The sequence below is a fragment of the Microcaecilia unicolor genome, chromosome 13 (genome assembly GCF_901765095.1).
Source record: "Microcaecilia unicolor chromosome 13, aMicUni1.1, whole genome shotgun sequence".
Lineage (NCBI taxonomy): Eukaryota > Metazoa > Chordata > Amphibia > Gymnophiona > Siphonopidae > Microcaecilia > Microcaecilia unicolor.
Genome location: NC_044043.1, coordinates 92413151 through 92431086, shown reverse-complemented (window position 1 = coordinate 92431086; position 17936 = coordinate 92413151). Strand labels below are relative to the sequence as shown.

The 17936-nt window shown below is 42.8% G+C and overlaps 1 protein-coding gene across 1 annotated transcript in view; it reads left to right on the top strand.

Moving 5' to 3' along the window:
• The first annotated feature begins 10038 nt into the window (after positions 1-10038).
• Positions 10039-17936, top strand: part of MICOS10 (mitochondrial contact site and cristae organizing system subunit 10) — a 33691-nt gene continuing 25793 nt past the window's right edge. Inside the window, exon 1 of the mRNA XM_030222580.1 lies at positions 10039-10196. Coding sequence (XP_030078440.1) covers positions 10133-10196 — 64 coding nt within the window. The 5' untranslated portion in view covers positions 10039-10132. The remainder of the gene's footprint in view (positions 10197-17936) is intronic.

The following is a 17936-nucleotide window of genomic DNA, read 5'->3' as shown; positions in this document are numbered from 1 at the left end:
CCAGTGCAGGGTCAGCTGAACTCCCAGGAGGGGGAGGGTGGAGTGACTGATTGGGAGATGAGGTCTGATCCTGGAGATGGGGAACAGCTGGTGGAGCTTGGGGAGGAGGAGATGGAGTGGAATAAAGAGGAGGTAGAAGGAGAAGGTAAGGAGAAGTGCATGGAGGTTGGAGGGTTTGCTCAAACTTCCTCAGGAAAAGTAAAGGCTTTGGTGGCGGGAGTGTGGCCCAAGCTGTGCATACTTGGAGAGGATAAGATAATCCAGTGGGGAAGCCACTGGTGGAAGAAGCTAACCCATAAACTATCTAAGGGTAGAAGATAGTGCTGATGAGGGGAGGCTACAATGGGGAGCAAGACAAAGGTTTGCTGGGTGTGATATTCTGAGTTAAGATTGGACTGTGTTAATAAGCTGAATGTGGAAAAACTGAACTGACTCTTGCATTCTTGATGAAGAAACTGCTTGAAGATTAAAGCTGTATTAAAAGATGCTGAGAGAATAAAGACCTGTGGTTTTCAAGAACTATAAGACTGCTGGAGGTTTGTGTGTCCCAGTCGTGAGCTGATCCTGGTTGCAGGTCAGCTGGGCAGCAGTTAAACTAGGACAAGCAGTGCAGCAAGGCCGTGGTTGCAGCTCGTACAGGGGAAAAGCTAGCCAAGCTAAGCAGGGTCGACCCCGGCTCTCACCTGGAAGGGTGACCTGGTTACAACATACTAGTCGACAGTGTCACGGCCCCATTTAGGAAGATGTTCAACGGCTCTCCTTCAGATCATTAGAGAAGACCACTAATATTTATTTATTTGTTACATTTGTATCCCACATTTTCCCACCTATTTGTAGGCTCAATGTGGCTTACATAGTACTGGAGAGGCATTTGGAGACTCCAGTGTAAACAAATACAAAGTGATTAGTTTTTAGTGTTTTCCGTACGTTTAGGTGGTCGTACGTAGTTTTCAAGGCTTTTGGTAATGCGTTCCACAGTTGTGCGCATATGTAGGAGAGACTGGATGCGTAAATTGATTTGTATTTGAGTCCTTTGCAGCTTGGGTAGTGCAGATTTAGGTACGTTCGTGTTGATTCGGATGTATTTCTAGTTGGTAGGTCGATTAAGTCTGTTATGTATCCCGGGGCTTCACCATAGATAATTTTGTGAACCAGAGTGCAGCTTTTGAAAGCAATGCGTTCTTTGATCGGGAGCCATTGTAGTTTTTCGCGAAGGGGTTTTGCACTTTCAAATCGGGTTTTTCCGAAGATAAGCAACTATAATAAACCTTCCCACTAACACCACCCTCTATCCTTCCAACCCCAACAATAGCTGACCACCCCAAGGAATCCTAATCCGCCCTGTTAAAATGTCCAGGGGTACAAAATACAACCCGTTCTGTATGCCCTAGAGGGGAGAAATATACCCTATGAAGCACTGTTATGATTTTTTAAATCTATGGATGAATAAAAAGTCATCAACAATCTCAGGATTCAGTCTAGCTCTCCTGTCTTCCACTGTCTTCCTGGAATAGAAGATGTCTTCTTAGAAGATGTGCTGCTAGCAGGATGTACAGGATCCTCTGTGCAAAGTTTGCTAGCTGTGGCCGGCATGTCATCAATCAAACATAAATAGCAGTCCAGTTCATTAACAGGCTTCAAAGTAGAAAGTGACACAGGGACAAAGTTTGTCCCTGTCCTCATGGGCTCTGTCCCCGTTCCCATCCCCATGGTTACCTCAGGTCCCCGTCCCCGTCCCCGAGTCATTCTCTAAGCAACACTCTTCTGCTTCATTCTTGGATAGAGCTAAGCTGACGTGTAAGTGGTGAATAGAATTGTTGAAATTGCAATTTCAGTTCCATAGCAATGATTTGTAGTTTGCTGTGGCTTTGATTTAGGGATATATCCAGCAAAGAAAACAGTACAGGTGGTTCTTATAAAACCTTCCATTCCCAACAAGTGTTGCTGCTAGGATAAAGTCATTGGGAAACCATTTTCTTATTGTAAATAATGTACCAGCAAAAGACGCACGTATAACTGGCCTTCCACATTTTCAACCCTGTTTTTATGTAATTTATTTATCACACAATTGCTAGACCGCACTGTCCCTGGTTCCAGGTAGTTAACAATATAAAAACATTTGATACACCTTTTATTCTTATAAATTATGTATAAAATTAAATCAGTTACCAACCTAATGATTGATTGCCAAGTGCTTTATGCTGCCAGGTACAGAACCTGGGTTTGATTTTCTGCGGGGTTTCTGCTTTTCCAGCTGGCCTCGGTTGAGAATGTTTCTGAATCATTGCTTATTTATTCATTGTGGAGAAGGCTCAGCCAAGTACTGGTCTTAGTTACATCCAATGGCTAGACTCAGCTGCACTAACATAACCCTGTACAGAATGGCTTTTTCTCCCGTAGCTATTGTAAGTAACTTTAGAGCTTGTCTTACGTATTGGAATGGGTAAGAAAAACACACCGCTGACTGCGTGTCTTCTTGTACAAAAATATGGCCAAGTAATTTAGCTACAACCTGTAGAAACCTCTGTAACGTAGTTAAAAAACGGTTTGGATGGGTTTTTAAGGGATAGGTTCTGTTAATCATTATTTAGCCAGATGCCTAGAGTGTTTCCATTTCCCACATCTGGGAAGCGAGCAACATGGAATGACTTTCCTGTTAGGGATCTGGTTTGGTATTCTAGGGAACCTGGATTGGTCAGTGCAGGATTAATGCATATACAAGCCAAGGCAAATGTTTAGGAGGGGCCCTCTGATATGCTAATTCAACTGCTTCCAAGGCAAGTCAGCTCCTGCAGAAGGAAGAGTGAAGTGGCCAAAGCCATCACTGACCAAAGAAATCTGCTTTTCCTTAGCGTCCCTCCGGACCAGGATTGGACTGATGGGTTGTGCACACCTACCAGCAGGTGGAGACAGAGAAAAAACTGTGACTCTAGAGAGCCAGTAAGAGCACTGGTCATGTGACCTTCCAAGGCAAGTCAGCTCCTGCAGAAGGAAAAGTGAAGTGACCAAAGCCATCACTGACCAAAGAAATCTGCTTATTGTCCTCACATCATTTGCCGGGTCCTCCAGTTGGCAGCACATCTTATCTGCTGGCCTCTGCAGTCAGACCCACATGAGGTTCTCTGTGGGAGTTTAAAACATTTTCTTATTATAATGGGGGGGCCTAAGATCTTGTTTGCCTAGGGCCCACCAGAGGGTTAGTCTTGCCTTGGGACTGACCATTTTCGACTAGGGGATGCTAGGCTTAATGGACCATTGGTCTGATCCTGGCATGGTATTTATATTCTTAAGAACTGAATGGAGAAAAGTAAAGTGTGTCTTGCAATGGGCCTTACAAAAGGGTTTTAAACATAAAACATGGCTATGAAATATCTGGAAAGGGATAGACCAAATAGACCTCCAGCAACCGATGAATGGTATAAACTTGTTTACTGACAAAGGGAAATGGGACTTGATATACTGCCTTTCTGAGGTTTTTGCAACTACATTCAAAGCGGTTTACATATATTCAGGTACTTATTTTGTACCCGGGGCAATGGAGGGTTAAGTGGCCTTGCCCAGAGTCACAAGGAGCTGCAGTGGGAATTGAACTCAGTTCCCCAGGAACAAAGTCCACTGCACTAACCACTAGGCTACTCCTCCACTCATAAGAAGGTGGAAGTCTGTCTGGTCCACCCCTACTTTCCCCTTCTTGGTTTCTTCTTTTTTGAATATGAAGTGCCTGGTCCATTTGCAGTAGCACGACATATTTACACTTGCCATACTTAGCTTGTGGGGTACCAGGGATTAGTCTGGAATTTAATCAGTGTTTTCTGATATACTTAATAGTGCCGCAAACAGCCATGCAGGCATCAGCAAGGCAAAACTCACCTTGTTGGTGATGCCTACCTACGTGTCAGGTGCTTTCTGTCCTGTTCCTGCATTCCAGAAAATGCTGCATAATATTGTTTTCTACTGTCTTTTCTCTTCCTTCTCCTTCCCGCACCTAGTTCTGGTCTGCTTGTGTTCTTGATTTGAACCAAACTCCAGCTGTCTTTCCTGAAGTGATGCAGCACTCCAGGTTCCTTCTTTGCACTCTTTCCCTCTCCATCCCTTTAATATTTATCTTCTCCCTTTGGTGTCTTTTATCTAGTTTTTGATCTTTCACTCTTCTTTGCACATGTTCTAAGGAGGGAAGACACAGGAACGCTTGAAAAAAAGTGATTGATTGCTTACTCTTGAAACCCACTGGTGTTTTAGTGCCGGCACAGTACTAAGACCACTCAGTGAGTCATTGTCATCTGGAAGTTTCACTCCTTGATAAAATCAAAACAAAACCAAAATACGAAAGTGCAAAACCCTTACGAGAGAAGCTACACTGGCTCCCACTTAAGGAACGCATTACTTTTAAAGTATGCACATTAGTCCACAAAATTATTCACGGTGAAGCCCCAACCTACATGTCTGACTTAATAGACCTACCTCCCAGAAATGCTAAAAGATCATCTCGAACTTTCCTTAACCTCCACTTCCCTAATTGCAAAGGCTTAAAATACAAGGCGCTGCACGCATCAACCTTTTCTTACATAAGCACGCAATTCTGGAATACACTACCACGCAACTTGAAAGCGATCCACGAACTAACCAACTTCCGCAAACTATTGAAGACTCATCTCTTTGATAAAATTTACTGTAAGGATCAAAACACATGAAGTCCACACTCACTGTTCAGAAACTACTACTACTACTACTATTTAGCATTTCTATAGCGCTACAAGGCATACGCAGCGCTGCACAAACATAGAAGAAAGACAGTCCCTGCTCAAAGAGCTTACAATCTAATAGACAAAAAATAAATAAAGTAAGCAAATCAAATCAATTAATGTGAACGGGAAGGAGGAGAGGAGGGTAGGTGGAGGCGAGTGGTTCTGAATTCTCATCCCCTGTAATTTAATCACATTTAGACCTTTACTCACAGAAAAATGTTATACTGAATGTTCTCTTGCTAATGTTCTCGTTGTCTCTTTCCACTGTTCCATTGTTCTTTTCCTTTGTCCTATTCCCTAACGATACTTTGACTTTGTCTTCACATAACTCTCACAATGTAGTCCATAACTGAGTTGTAACAAATTGTACTTCCATCATTTACAATGTATTGTAAGCCACACTGAGCCTGCAAATAGGTGGGAAAATGTGGAATACAAATGCAATAAATAAATAAAATAGACATTTATATGTAAAAATTAAAAGGCATGGCAGATAGACCTTGGGGAAAACAGTGGAGATTAAAGACATCCTGTGGACTAATTCTTACAGCCAGTCCACCTTTTGCTTTTGTTCTTTTTTTCTCACTTTGCACTGGTGCAGTACGTTGGGATGGTCCATCAAGGGCCTTAGAAGAAACGGGAGAGAAGTTTGGTTGCTAGTCTTGCTGGTACACTGATTACAGGATGAATGGAGAGTAATGATGACTGCTTGAATTGTAACTGTCTCTACTAAGGGCTGGCTTAAACATTCCTAATGGGAATATCACAGAACAGTTGCTGTCAAAACAATTGCTCTTGACAGCTACATAATCTCAAAGAAACATCAGCCTGTATTTTTACTTGTAGGGAGGGTGAGCAGGTTTTCAAATAGCCCTTTTATCCGGGTTCTGTGGAGTCAGTACACCAAGCCTTCGTCTCTGACGCCTCTGTTTTTCTACTGTCTGACTCTGACTCCTACTGATATTAAGCTTTAAATTTTTGTTTTTGATCTAAAGTACTGTTAAATATAAACTTACTAGTAAAAAAAGCCCCGTTTCTGATGAAAGGTTTTCTTCTGTGTGCATGTGGGAGTGTGTGTGTCCCTGCCCTCTCTCCCTTCCCCTGTGCTGTCTGTCCCCTCCCCTCTCGGAGTCGAGTCCTTCAGTGCTGTTTCCTGCTGTGCTGTGTTTGTGTTACAGAAATAGTGAGGGCTTCTGCCCTCTCTCCCCTCCCCCCTCTGAGTCCTTCACTGTTACAGAGAGAGCGATTTGATTTCATGCTTTGCTGTGTTTTCCTTCACTGTTTGTGTTACAGAGAGAGCGAGGGCGGGGCAGACACTCATGGGGAAACAGGATATCTCTCCCCCTTCACACTTCCGGCTGGAGGCTTCATTTAGAACGTTGGTGGTGCCTTTTATATAGAGAGATTATTTACCAGTATTTTAGATCCAGGACAAAGATATATATGATCAGCATTGCATATCTGGGTCTAATTCAGTCCATGTCTGTCAGTGGATTTAAAACTACTAACCAATGCGGGCGGATCTCATCTGGATAATTTATATGCTCTTGTGTACTTTTAAGGTATGAAGGAGAAGCCTAATGGTTAGAGCAGTAGACTGAGAATCAGGGGAGCCCAGTTCAAATCCCACTGTCGCTCCTTGTGATTTTGGGCAAGTCACTTAACTCTCCATTGCCTCAGGTACAAACTTAGATTGTGAGCCCACCAAGGACAACAGAAAAATAACTACTGTGCTTAAAGGTGACATAAAGGATCAGAATGAACAGGTAAACATAAGGAGCTGCTTCAGACTGAGGAAACAAAATGGCAGCAGTTACAAGAACCCTACATAATAATGGGCAGAGCTGGTTTATGGGGACACTTGCTTGAGTGAACATCAGACCAGCACAGAAACGTGTGTCTGAAGGGTGAGTGATTTATGACTATGTCTCCCCTTCCATACGGTTTGGATCCAGTTCTCGTGTATCATCTGAAGAACTGTCATGCTGAAATAACGGGTAGGTTGTTGGAAATACTTAGGGCTTCTTTTACCAAACCGCAGTAGCGATTCCCATGTTCAACGCAGACCTCATTCAAAGTGAATGGGCTTTGTCGGTATTGCCACGCTGGGAATCACTAGCGTGGTTTGGTAAAAGAGGCCCTTAATGTGTCTGTTGCAAGGAAATTTTGAGAAGTGACTGAAAGTGTTGGTTATTACCCCAAACAGAAACTCAATAAGTTATTACTGCAGTTTAGGCAATAATCCATGGGTTGCAATGTTGTCTTTGCTCACCGGTTTTGAAATTCCTTGCCATAAGATTTATGTGACAAATGTAAATTTGACTATTAATTTTAAGAAGCCTTTATTAAGCCAAGAAACCATGTAGAACAGTGAAAACAAACATGTCCAGTATACACCATTGCTTCCCAACATACAACCAAACCACATAGCAACGGCAGCCAAATAAAAATACATTAGATTTCCCCATTATTTTCAGTTAGAACGCAAGAAGCCCTGTCCCCCACATCTACATTTTGGTTATTATTAAAGCACGGCTTTTCTCCCTAGCCTTCAGGAGTTTCTGATGGCACATTTTTACACAGCCCTGTGTTTTCAACAGATTTTGACAGGATAACTCCAATAGCTGGAAGGTACTCTGTTCCTCAAAATATCATCTGTCCTACCTTCTTCTATCCATGTTTGTAATCTCTAAGTCTCCCCTTGTATTTTAGATTTGTAAACTGCTTTGATGTAGTATACAAAATGGTAGTATATAAAAACCAAGTTCAGATAAATAATTATAGATCAATTGCTACTTTAACATTTTTAGCAAAGATCTTGGAAAAGGTGGTGTATGATCTACTTGGCACATTTAGGACAATTCTATTTTTAAAAAAGTTCTAAACGCTAGTGGTATAGCTATGGGTAGGCCTGGGTATGCACAGGCCCACCCAGCAGCGGCACCACACTGCTTTCTCTCCTCCTCTGCATCCTGGCACCTGCCCTTCTGTCCCTGAATCCTGTCCCTCCCCAGTGTGCCTTAAGGGCATCCCTGGCACCTGCAGTGATTCATTTTTGCTGCCTGTGCCAGCCCCACATGCTTCCATCTGCTATGTCCCATCAGACAGGAAACAGGCAATAACGCCAGCGAGGGCAGCACATGGGAGATGGAAGGCTGCAGGGCTGGCACAGGCAGCAAAAATTAATTTGCACCAGGGACGCCTGTAAGGTACAGCAGGGATGGTCGGTTTCAGAGACAGGAGGGCAGATGCTAGGATGTCATGGAGGAGCAAGGGGAGAGATGTTGGATGTGGGGTAGGTGAAAAAAAAAACCTAAATTTTTTATAGCTTTGGGAATATGGGGGGAGGGGGCATGTGGAAGGGCCCATCCACAATACTGGGTTTGGCTATGCCATTGCTAAGTGCTATTCTGTAAAACGGTGCTCAATGTTGGGTGCCATTTATAGAATAGCGCTTAGCACCGGGATCTGCAGCCAATTTAGGAGTGAGGAGTTATACCAACTGAAACCTGGAGTAAATCCTCGTGCCTAATTAGGCGCGAATCTGCCATATTCTGTAATGTTGCATGCAAATTCTAGGTTCGGCCCTGACCTACCCATGGCCATGCCCCAGTTTGGATCCATGCAGTTGGACTCCCACGCAGTTTAGAGAGAAACGATTACCTTCACTGATTTTTAAAACACTTTTGATTAGCCTTCAGAGACCAGCACTGCCTTCCTGAGGTCAGGAGAGGATACCATAACAGCATTCTACTGACCTGAGGCACGAGGTTTTGGCCTCTGAAAGCTAATTGAAAAGGGTATGAGGCTTAAATATCTACTATAATAAAAAGCAACCTCAACGTTCTGAGGACACTGACGTCACTGAAGTCAGTCAGTGTCCCAGAACGGTTCTTGGATTCATGGTGGTGAAGCCACCCCACAGACCCGTGCCCCGCCCTCGCGTCAAACGTCATGACGTCGAGTGCAGGAAAAAAAATCACCTAAACAAACGGTTGACCCCCCCCCCCCCCCTAAAGCTGCAGCTCAACACAAGGACCTCCAGCACCCCCCCCCCCACAACAACCCCCTCCTGAGACATCCACCTTTGCGTTGCTTTGCCGGCGGGGGGGACCCGAAACCCCGCCAGCACAAGCCCTGTTTGCTCACTACGGCGTCATCTTCGGCGTTCCTAGCCTGTGGAAGCAGGGCTTCTGTGCGTCTGACGTCCTGCACGTGCATGACGTCAGACGCACAGAACTCCGCCCTGCGCAGCTACCAACGCCGACACCGTACTCAGCACACAGGACTTGTGGTGGCGGGGTTCAGGGTCCCCCGCCGCCAAACCAATGCGAAGGTGGGTGCGATGGGCACGGTGGGTCGGATGGCTGCAGCCGGATGCATCGCCGTGGGTGGGATGGTGCCGGGAGGGGGGGCATCGCACCTCACAGGCAACTGCTCAATGAGGAAAACCTTGCTAGCGCCCGTTTCATTTGGGTCAGAAACGGGCCTTTTTTTTACTAGTATAAAATATTTTCTGAAATGGCTGTGGAATTGAGGTGTGGCAGGGCAGGGGCAAGCCATGTAGAGTGGGTGGAACCAACGTAGTGGGGCGGGGCTAGGGGGCGTATACTAAAATTTCCCTCTCAAAAAATTGGGACCCGTTGGCAGCAGTGTTGCCAGGTGGGCGGTTTTACCGCCCAATTGGGCGGTTTTCCGCGACCCGCCGCGGGAAATTTTTGCCCGCGGCGGGTTGCGGTTTTTTGGGCTGGTTTTTGTGCTTCGGGCGGTTTTTTTAGGTGGCTTTTTCGGCCGCGGTGGGCGGGGTTAGTGATGTGGGAGGCGGGGTTAGTGATGTGGGAGGCGGGGCCGATGACGGCGGGGATGATGACGGCGGGGGTGTCAGGGGCGGGGTTTGAGTTTGGGCGGGTTTTGGGCTGGATTTTGGGCTCCTTTAGGCTGGAAAAATATTTTCCACCTGGCAAACCTGGTTGGCAGCATTGCAAAGGTAGAAAAATATTTTATTTATCAAGCGGATCACTTCATCTTTGGGAAATGTGCACAGCTTGGATTATTTTAGTATAGGGGACGGGCAGGGATGGGTTAAGATTCCGACAGGGACAGATGAAACCTCTATCCCCCTGCAGCTCTGTACTGCCAAAACCACCCCCTACCCAGCAAGAAGCAACTACTACTACGACTCGCCCGACGTCAGTCAGCAGCGCACGCCACAGTGCCCCGCCCACTGCCAGCCGCACGTGGCCTGCTAACCTTGGCTACCAGCAGAAACCGCCCGTTCGGCTCTATTCTATTCTCGCGACACTTGGAAAGTCCTCGCTCCTCCGGCCGCAGGAGTTCTCACGAGAGTTGCGTTTTTTTTGGCCGCGGTGTGTGTGTGTGAAGGCAAGATGTCGGAACAGGAGCTCGGGAAGAAATGGGATCGGTGTATGGCTGACGCGGTCGTGAAATTAGGTAATTGGGGGATGTCCCCAGGCGGTGGGTCCCGCTTTGCTCCCGCTGGAGGAGGAAGAAGCCCTCGTAGAAAACGGTTTGACCTCTGGCGGAAGTGGTGTCCGGGAAGGTGAAACAACGGTTGTGAGGTTCCCTCCCGCTGCGCCCTAGGGTTTGATTTAGCTCGATTACATACGTGGGATTTTAATCATGAACGTCTTAATTGGGGAAAAATGGAGGTAAAACCAGGACTGGATCGACCTGTTCAGTTGACTGGAGGACGAGGAGAGAGGTGGGTGGTGGTTAAGTCCGAGGTTCTTGCCACGCCCTTTTTGTTTTCCTGCCTTGCATCACTTCTCTTTCACTGTCTCCGTTGTTTCCATTTCATAAATAAGTGGAGGAGTGTGGTAGCCGTGTTAGTCCACTCTTAAGGTTATCAATAGAAATCAAACAAAATAAAACATGGAAAAGAAAATAAGATCTACTATAATAAAACTCACCCTCAACGTTCTGAGGACACTGACGTCAGTGAAGCCAAGCCCTGACTTCCTTCAAGAAGGTTCGTGGTGGTGAAGCCACCAAAATCGCTCCGCGCCCCGCCCTCGAGGGCGGAGCAATGGCAGAACAACAAAGGGGTTGGCAGGGAGGGGGTGGAAAATCGCTCCGGGCCCCGCCCTTGCGTCAAACATCATGACGTTGGGGGTGGAGCAATGGCAGAATAACGAAGGGGTTGGCCAGGGAGGGGGGGGTGTTGGCGACGAAAACCTTGCTAGCGCCCGTTTCATTTGCTCTGAAACGGGCCTCTTTTACTAGTAACTTAATACATTTCTTGATTAGCTTTCGAAGGTTGCCCTTCTTCATCAGATCGGAAATAAGCAAATGTGCTAGCTGACAGTGTATATAAGTGAAAACATTCAAGCATTACTATGACAGTCTGACAGGGTGGGAGGATGGGGGTGGGTAGGAGGTATGCATGGGGACATCAAAGCATATCATTGATATTCTAACAGGATGGGTTCCTAGCCCATTATAAACCATAAAGCTGTTATTTCTCTGTTGATCACCCCACCCCTCACCTATCCACACCCATCCTGTTAGAATATCAATGATATGCTTTGATGTCCCCATGCATACCTCCTACCCACCCCCATCCTCCCACCCTGTCAGACTGTCATAGTAATGCTTGAATGTTTTCACTTATATACACTGTCAGCTAGCACATTTGCTTATTTCCGATCTGAGGAAGAAGGGCAACCTTGGAAATCTAATCAAGAAATGTATTAAGTTATGTCCAATAAAAAAGGTATCATCTTATTTTCCTTTCCATGTTTTATTTGGTTTGATTTCTATAGATTCTACATGGAATGTTGCTATTCCACTAGCAACATTCCATGTAGAAGTCGGCCCTTGTAGATCACCAATGTGGCCGCGCAGGCTTCTACATGGAATGTTGCTAGTGGAATAGCAACCTTCCATGTAGAATCTTCAATAGTAGCAACATTCCATGTAGAATCTCCAATAGTAGCAACATTCCATGTAGAATCTCCAATGGTATCTATTTTACTGTCATAGTAATGCTTGAATGTTTTCACTTATATACACTGTCAGCTAGCACATTTGCTTATTTCCGATCTGAGGAAGAAGGGCAACCTTCGAAAGCTAATCAAGAAATGTATTAAGTTATGTCCAATAAAAAAGGTATCATATTTTCTTTTCCATGTTTTATTTTGTTTGATTTCTATTGATAACATAAATAAGTGAGATGTGATGCTCATTTTTTAGAAATTTTTTATTAAGTTTTAATAACGGGTAGGAAATACAAATTACAAGAAATAATCAAGTAATTACACCAAAGAATATCAGTGGACAGGTAACAGAGGGAGGAAAAGGAGGGAGGTAGGGGGGAAGCAATTTATGAATGCATTCAAAGCAAAACCTGCAATTTATACTCAAGTACTCATTTTTTTTTTTTTACCACTGGAGCAGAACTGAGATGGCCAGCATTTCATGCAGGATAGGTTAGTTGGGATTTGAGCTGATGGCTTAGTGGTTAAAGGCATTATGTTCCCATTCATTATCACAGAGCTACTAAGATATCCTGTTCAAGGAGGTAGGTAGGGGCTTTGGCTGAACCTTTTCACCTTGTATCCCAAAACAGTGTGAAATATTTGAGCTCCCTGATGCTACTGGATGAAATTGGGGATAGGGGAACAGAGAAAATAATGCTGTGGGTGGACAGGCTGGATAGGGCATATGGTCTGCCATTTACTATTTCTTTCGCTACCTTTAGATACCATCTTTGTCTCCTTCACCGAGAGGCTGTTCCACCACCTTTTCCATAAACAAGTATTTCTTTAGATTACACCTGAGTCTATTCCGTTAATCATAACTCCTGTTATTTTAGACTTTCAGTTCTCTTGCCTTCTGAGCTTTTATGCCTTGGAGATATTTAAATGTCTCTCTCATATCTCCTGCCTTTCAAAGTATATATATTGACGTCTTTAAGTTTGTTCCCATCCACTTTATGATGACCACTGACCATTTTAGTAACTGCCCTCTGGACTGATTCCAACCTGTTTATATCTCCAGAATTGTACACAGTACTCTAAATGGGGCCTCATTAGATACTTATACAGAGGCACAATCACCTCCTTTGTCTCATTGGCTGTAGTGTATCGTGGTAGGGTTTTCCGGTCCCATTGTGTCCTTTTGGAGCTAGGTAACTTGGTACCTCAGTTACCAGCCAGAACATAATAATGCTAGACTAGAATTCAGAATTGATGTTGCTTTTATTTCATGGCTGACACCTTTTTACGTTTTCTTTTTTTTTTTTTTTAACGTCTGAACTAATGATAACTTGACAATTTGGATTTTATAAATAATAATAGTTTATTAATCTGTGTAAGCAGTGTTTGTAATAGATTCTTTTAATCTAGTTCTCCTTTTTCATCTATATAAACAGTTTGAAAAAAATAACATAATTATTGGTAGATTTTGATGGGTTGGGGAAAAAGGAGTTACCACCACCAGAATGAATATTTATCTAAATGCTGTTACATTGAAAAGCATCTGGAGCTTTAATGAACAAGTCTGAGTCATTCAGGTTTGTTTCATAGCTCCTACACCAAACAAATGTATCCATAATCACTCATTTTTGTCAAGCTGTTTTGATTTCTTGAAATAGCCTTTTTTTTTCTGCAGGCAGGACAGAACGAACAGATGAAATGTTTAGAGACATTAGGAAAGCTGGTAAATGGTAACTAAAATTACACCAATATTGACTGATTAAATGTTATATCAGGGAGTGCAAGGAATGTAAAATTCATAGACCTAATAAATGACTGCTTCTTGGGTCAACTGGTCCAGAAACCGACAAGAGGGGGAACTATTTTTGATCAAGTCCTCAGTGGAATGCAGGGGATAATATGAGAAGTAATGGTGTTGGGTCTGCTGGAAAACAGTGATCATAACATGATCAAGTTTGAGCTAATATCTGGAGTGGAGTCACAAAGGAAATCTACTGTAGCAGCATTTAATTTTTGAAAGGGCAACTATGATAAAATGAGGAAAAGGATTGGCTGCAAAGGTTAGGACTTCAAATCAGGCATGGGCATTGTTTAGAAATACTATCTTGGAAGCCCTGATGTATTTCATGTATCTACAAAGTTGGAAAGAAGAGCAAACGACAACCAGCGTGGTTAAAAGGTGACGTGAACGTGGCTATTAGAGCAAAAAGAACATCCTTCAAAGAATGGAAAAAGGGGCTAAATGAAGAAAATAAGAAGTTACATAGAAACATTGATAAAGAGGGCTAAAAGAGAACATGAAGAGAAACTTTCCATGGATAGACACAAAACTATACAAAGTAGTTAAAACACATGCGGACTGTTAAAACTAGCAGGGAGACTTAGGAAATTGGAAGACTAGGCATCCAGATAGCAGATGAAATTTAATGTGGACAAATATAAAGTGATGCACATTGGGAAGAAGAATCTGAATCGGTTACCTGATGTTAGGGTCTACATTTGGGAGTCGGCAACATGGAAAAGTGTCATAGACAATACGCTGAAATCATCTGCATAGTGCACGGCAGCAGCCAAAAAAAGCAAACCAAATGCTAGTAACTATTAGGAAAGGGTGGTAAATAAGACCAAGAATATTATAATGCCTCTATCACGCCATGGTGCGATCTCACATTTAATATTGCGTTAAATTCTGGTCACCAGATATCAAAAAAGATATAACGGAATTAACAAAGGATCAAAAAAGGGTGACCAAAATGATAAAGGGGCTGGAACTCCTCTCCTATGAGGAAAGCTAAAGAAGTTAAGGCTCGTTAGCTTGGAAAAGAGATGACTGAAGGGAGATACGACTGATGTCTTCAAAATCCTGACTGGTGTAGAATGAGTAAAAGTGAATCTTTTTTTTTTTTATCGCTTTCAAAAAATACAAAGACTAGGGGAAATACTTTAAAACAAATAGGAGGAAATATTTTTTCACTCAACAAATAGCTAAGCTCTGGAACTTGTTGCCAGTGGATGTGGTAACAGCGATTAGAGTATATGGGTTTAAAAAGGTTTGGACAAGTTGCTGGAGGAAAAGTCCATAGTCTGCTTTGAAACAGACATGGGGAAGCTACTGCTTGCCCTGGGATTGGTAGCATGGCTACTATTTGGGTTTCTGCTAGGTATTGTGACCTGGCTTGGCCGCTGTCGGAAACAGAATACTGGGCTGGATGGACCATTGGTCTGACCCAGTATGACTATTCTTATATTCTTATGGCAGACAACATTACATCCAGTCTGCCCAACAAGGTGACCAGAGCAGCGCTCGTTACTCCGTGCAGGGTACAATTATTCATGATTAAACATTGGTTGGCAATTTATCCTGACAATCACATGTAAGGTAATTAAAGATGCCATTTTTGAATAATATGTGTTTAAACCAGCAATATTGTTAACAGCATTTAACTTGCTAATAAAACGTCTTTCCCTCCCCCATTGATTACTGTAACTTTATTTTATTTATCTTATTTAGAACCCGCCTTTATCCAAAGTGGGTAGCAAATTTACATACATAGAAACATAAATAGTCAAGATAATCAAAACCACAACCGTCTGTTTCATTCTTCAAGGAAGGCCTTTACAGCATAAAATGTTTTTGTAATTGTTGAATATTTTCACATTCTCAAATGTCCCGGTAAAGCATTCCATAATGATGGAGCAGCAATTGAAAAGGCACATAATTTTGTCTCCACATAATGATATGATTTTGGAGAAGGCAGACAAAGCTGCTGAGAAATACTAGATCTTAAAGCACGTCCTGGTTTATACACGTTCAATACATTAGAAAAGTATGTAGGTACGGTCCCATATATACACTGATGAAGCACTTTAAACAAAACTCTGTAGGTAACAGAGAGCCAATGTAATTCTTTTAACACTGGCGTTATATTTGCAGATTTTGGAACTCCCATAATTAATTGTGCAGCTGCATTCTGAATGACCTGCAAAGCCTGAAGTCGAAAAGATGAAATACCTAAGAACAAAGAATTACAACAATCGACCTTTGTTAAGACCAGGCTTTGCACGATCATTCAGAAATCATACAGTGCTACCATTCCCTTCAATTTATTTAAAACTCGGAGCTGAAAGAAAGGTGTAGAGGGAAGGGAAAGGGAAATGGGACTTGATATACCACCTTTCTGAGGTTTTTTGCAACTACATTCAAAGCGGTTGACATATATTCAGGTACTTATTTTGTACCAGGGGCAATGGAGGGTTAAGTGACTTGCCCAGAGTCACAAGGAGCTGCAGTGGGAATCGAACTCAGTTCCCCAGGATCAAAGTCCACTGCACTAACCACAATGATAAACATGTTTTTGCATCATCAAATTATTATCCAAAAAAGCTCCAAGACTACAAAAGGATGATATCATTGCAAGAAAACTGTACATCATCTGCATACATTCTATAAGAAAATTTCCATCTCTGAAACGCTTTCCCAAGATACACCATAAACAAATTAAACAAAACTGCCAAAAGATTCCAGGCTCTGCAGATTGTCTAGAATGCGGTGACACGGTTAATTTCTGGAGTGCCAAGATCAACACTGGTGTTAACAAAAAAAAATCCGCTGGTTGCCTGTTAGGTATCGAATTATGTTAAAAGTTCTTGTTTTGATACATGTATATGGGAAAGGTACCTCTATATTTTTGTAGTGTTTTAAGGATGTATTGCCCGAGGTGATCATTGAGGTCTGAAAGACTGAAGCATTTGTGTTTACCTTCTCCTCCAGTGTATCATTATGCTGAAACAAGAGCGTGTGCTTTCTCTGTTGCTGGACCCTCACTTTAGGATAAATTTCCTGGTCATCTAAGATTGTGATAATACTCAACAGTTCAGGCAACTTATAAAGACTCATTTTTTAAAGGCCCTTTAGAGGAATGAAGGATACTGAAGTGACCGTGATATGAGTCTTTGCATTGTCTGTGGAGCGACTTATATCATTTAGATTTTGTTTTGATTGTACTTTTTAAGATAATTGCTTGTTGGCTTGTATTTTTTTTTTTGTTTGATTTATTGTTACCCCTTTGGGTTAAGGCGGGAAATAAATGTAAAAATAAATCCACAGCACCCTTAATCATAGCATATGATATTAATGTGGTATAAAATATGCAGACTTGATTTTCGTCTTTGTCATTTACAGGACACAGACTACAAGTCTGCCTGGCACCAGCCTTATTTCTCAATTACTTTTAACTGTAATAGCTTATTTAACCTCACTTGTTAACTATGCCGGCTGTCGCTTGGCCTTCCTTTTTCTTTTTTTAATAACATAGTAGATGACGGCAGAAAAAGACCTGCATGGTCCATCCAGTCTGCCTAACAAGATAAACTCATATGTGCTACTTTTTGTGTATAGAAATAGGTAAAAAGTGGGATGTTTGACCACGGAAATACAAATTCCGTGGTCAAACATCCCACTTTTTACCTATTTCTGTGTTTTCCCGTGGGGCGTTCGAGTTCTCCGCTTTACTACTTTTTGTGTATACCTTACCTTGATTTGTATTTGTCCTTTTCAGGGCACAGACCGTATAAGTCTGCCCAGCACTATCCCTGCCTCCTAACCACATGGAATATATATATGTTCTGGGCTTGTAGAATGGTATTTTTGAACAGCATACACGCCTGATGTAAATTTTTGACATTTGCAGCTGCTCCTCTAAAGGGATTTTTTTTTTGTTCTTTAATCATTCTTCTCATTTTGTCATGATAATGCTGACATTGGATTTTTTTTGTGTGTACTTTCTCCAGAGCTTATATCAGATATGATCATGTCATTATGATCACTATTACCAATCGGCCCCAGCACCATTACCTCCTGCACAAGATCATGCATTCCACTAAGGACTAGGTCTAGAATTGGTCCCCCTCTTGCCACACTGCTGGTTGCCTGCACTTCACCTTGCCATGTGTTTCCCCCTTGGGATTCTGAATCCCAAGTGCACTGTTCAGTACTATTTTTTGCAATTAAATCTCACTTTACATGTTTTATTTTCCAAAATTTATCAACGACTTTACCAGTTATTCCCTTAAATATTGCTGTTAATGTAACTCTTGTGTTCACAATCCTTCTTCCCAGTCCAAACTTTCTGAACACCAATTTAGTCACTCCTGGCACGTTGATTCTTTAGTCACCTCCTGGAATGGTAATCCAGAGCTTGAATCAGGGTCTTCACTGATTCCATTATTCCTCTTC